The 2,973-nt window shown below is 37.2% G+C and overlaps 1 protein-coding gene across 1 annotated transcript in view; it reads left to right on the forward strand.

Moving 5' to 3' along the window:
- MTBP (MDM2 binding protein) overlaps positions 1–2,973 on the forward strand; it is a 24,259-nt gene that overhangs the window by 16,131 nt on the left and 5,155 nt on the right. The window contains exon 18 of the mRNA XM_010709276.3: positions 1,637–1,925. Within this exon, the coding sequence (XP_010707578.3) occupies positions 1,637–1,925 (289 nt within the window). The remainder of the gene's footprint in view (positions 1–1,636; positions 1,926–2,973) is intronic.

Below are 2,973 nucleotides of genomic sequence, written 5' to 3' on the forward strand. Positions count from 1 at the left end.
ACCACCCTGAGGGTGAAAAACTTCCTCCTCATATCTAACCTAAACCTCCCCTTAGTTTAAGACCATTCTCTCTCTTGTCCTATCACTATTCACTCTTGCAAACAGCCGTTATGGTCTTTTGGAGCAGTTATGTTTTGTAATGTGCAGTTGTGATTTGTTTCTATCTGCATAGCTGCTGTATTTTTATTTGGAAGTAGAGTTTTGTCAACAAAACCAGGAGAAGCGGTTATGATCCAATCAAATTTTTAGTGTAGTGAACCTTTGCCAGCTCTTGGATCCTGTGTTGCAAAGAGAAAGTAATTGCAGGTAAAGAAGAGCGAGTTAAATGGTAATTTAACTTCTAAAGATAAAAACATTTTTAGCTTTGTAGGGGATTTGATTACTCAGGGGACTTGGAATATAAATAAGGAAAATTAAATACCTTGAAATTTGTGAGTTAAGAAAACTTATTCTTATCAGATAATGAATTTATTTCTAGTGAAAAGTCTTAATCAGCTGTAGAAATGGATTCAATGCTCTGTAGAAAAGTGAATTTCTCCCTGAATATGAAAGCACTCTGAAAAAAGAGGAGGAATCAGATCTAACAATTCAGTGTAACCCTGTGTGAGGAGATAAAAGTAAAGAATTGTATACAGTTCCTGAGAATAGGAAACATTACTACCTGCTTTGAAGAGTGGGCTGAGACAACTCGCGTTGCTCAGAATGCGGGTTAAGCCTCTTGTTCCTCCTAATCATGAAGAAAGTGAAGGGCTAGGGCAGCATGTGCTCATTCAGTGATGTTTCTGCATGTTAGCATTTCAAAAAATACGAATCTCTCATATACTGGTGCTTATCTTGCTAAATGTTATGTTTCCAAATTGTGCAACTAGGAAAGAGTCTGTACTGTACAGCCCTTATAACGCTCCCCATGTGCTGTCTTCCTCGTATTACACTCACTCCATGCAGTTTTACAGCAGCATAGTTTCTGGCAGAACTTGACTAAAATTATCTTAATATCATTGCATTTTGGGATCCCTGGAGTATGATATTAGAGTGTATCATTTTATATGTAATATCCTATTATTATCTAGGTGTCAGAGTTTCAGTGGATGCTTGCAAGGTCTGAGGTCTGGAAGATACAGTATCTGTTACGGTGTGATGGATTCTTTATGTGTTTGGTTTTAGAGCTTTCCTCTTCGCTGCTTTACTGGAGTGTCACTATACATTAATAGAGGTAGCATCTGTTAAGTACAGGCTGACAATCTAAATATAACACAGTGCCAACTATAAGGAGAAAAAATCCATTGTCAGCATCACAATTCATTGCTTACTTCAATTACTTCAAGGAAAAACATCCTGTTAATATCCACAGAAATCTTATTTGCTAGAGCATAAGGTAGAGACATACAAATAATTAGTACATAAAGCTTATATATTGGAGTTAGTCTTAAATATAGTATCGACTTACACATAATGTAAATAAATCTGTCAGGTGTGTATTAACTTGTGGGGCCAGTTTTAAGATGTCTTTCAGTCATCAGTCCAAACAAAAAAAAGTGCTGGAGATTATATTATAGGCAGAAGTAAGTTGTTCTTTTTTTCTACTTGTAATAAAGTAGGGACTGTCTCACAGATTTCTCTCAAATTTAAACTGTAGATACTGTCTAGATAACAGGAAAGCTTTAGAGAGAGACTTGGGATATGCTGAACTTCAAGCTCGTCTTATTCGCTATGAAACTCAGACCACCTGCACCAAGGAATGCTGCCCTCTGCCCGTTGTCTTGAGCCCTCTGCCGGCTGTCCTGAGCCCCCTGCCATCTCCTGCAGTCTCGTCAGAGCCTGGAAGTGTCCCCGATGGAGAGTCTTTACAAAGTGAATTCAGAACAGAGGTACTGAGGCTAAAACGCAGATCAAAAGACTTGGATTGCTTTCATCCCAAGAAAAGGTAACGCACTGAATAAAATGCATCTTGACATGAAATATTTCAGCCATTTCTCCTGAAATGCATCTGTTCTTTTATCTTGAAATGTTTCTTACTGCAGCTATCTAGACAATTGTTTGTTGTTTAGTCGTCTTTTATAAGTTCAGTTTTTCTAAAGTGTGGCCTCCTATTGATAGCATTAAATTAATCTAGGCAGTGCAGCAGAGACACTTTTTGTTTAAGAGACCCATGATTATATCTTGCAAAATCTGCAGTGCCTTTATAAAGATAACAGTTTCTATCCTAAGCAAAGCTGTCAGTGCTGTTGCAGTACAAATAAACAACTGTAGGTTTATAAAGCCAAGAACTGTACTCTGTAATTGAATTCCTAATCCAAAGGACTTCTGGTACAAGATGACCCACCAAAATCCAAACTCAGTAGGTTGTCAGCATTATTAAAATCATTTCTGAAAATGTTATTTATAGACTTTTGTTTGTACCATGTCCTTGTTTTGAAGATGTAAGTAACATGTGGCACTACTGAATTCATGTTGTGTTGTAGTGGCCACTTTCCCTTCTCTCTAGTTAATACCCCTTGCAGTCTGGTCACAGGTGTGCTACTGTGAGCCTTTTTAACAAGATGATGATTTTTGGGGCTGTCTGTATATTTTGCAGCTTACTGAGTAGTTAGAAATGATGTGCTTGTGTTAGCTTATGATAGAATCGAAGTTTTAGAATTACTAACACTCGCTAAAGCATCAAGCATTACACTGCTCCAGTAGTACTATCGTGTCTCAGTTCCTGTAGATCAATTGTGACAATCCTATAGGGACAAGAAAAATTAGGCAGTTTCAGGAAGTTTCATTTTATTCTGAGACTGAAGACCAAAAGCTCAGCTCTTCCAGCTTTCTACAAAGTGTATGCAAGAAGAAGATAACTCTTCTTAGTTATCTTGTTTTATGATGCTCTTTGTAAGAATGTGTAATGATCCTAGCAATTATACAGCAGCCTCTATAGCAGAAACAAAGCCACCAGAACACTCATTACAAAATAAAAAGTTTTTTTTCTCTTTT

The sequence above is a fragment of the Meleagris gallopavo genome, chromosome 3 (assembly GCF_000146605.3).
Source record: "Meleagris gallopavo isolate NT-WF06-2002-E0010 breed Aviagen turkey brand Nicholas breeding stock chromosome 3, Turkey_5.1, whole genome shotgun sequence".
NCBI classification, from domain to species: Eukaryota; Metazoa; Chordata; class Aves; order Galliformes; family Phasianidae; genus Meleagris; species Meleagris gallopavo.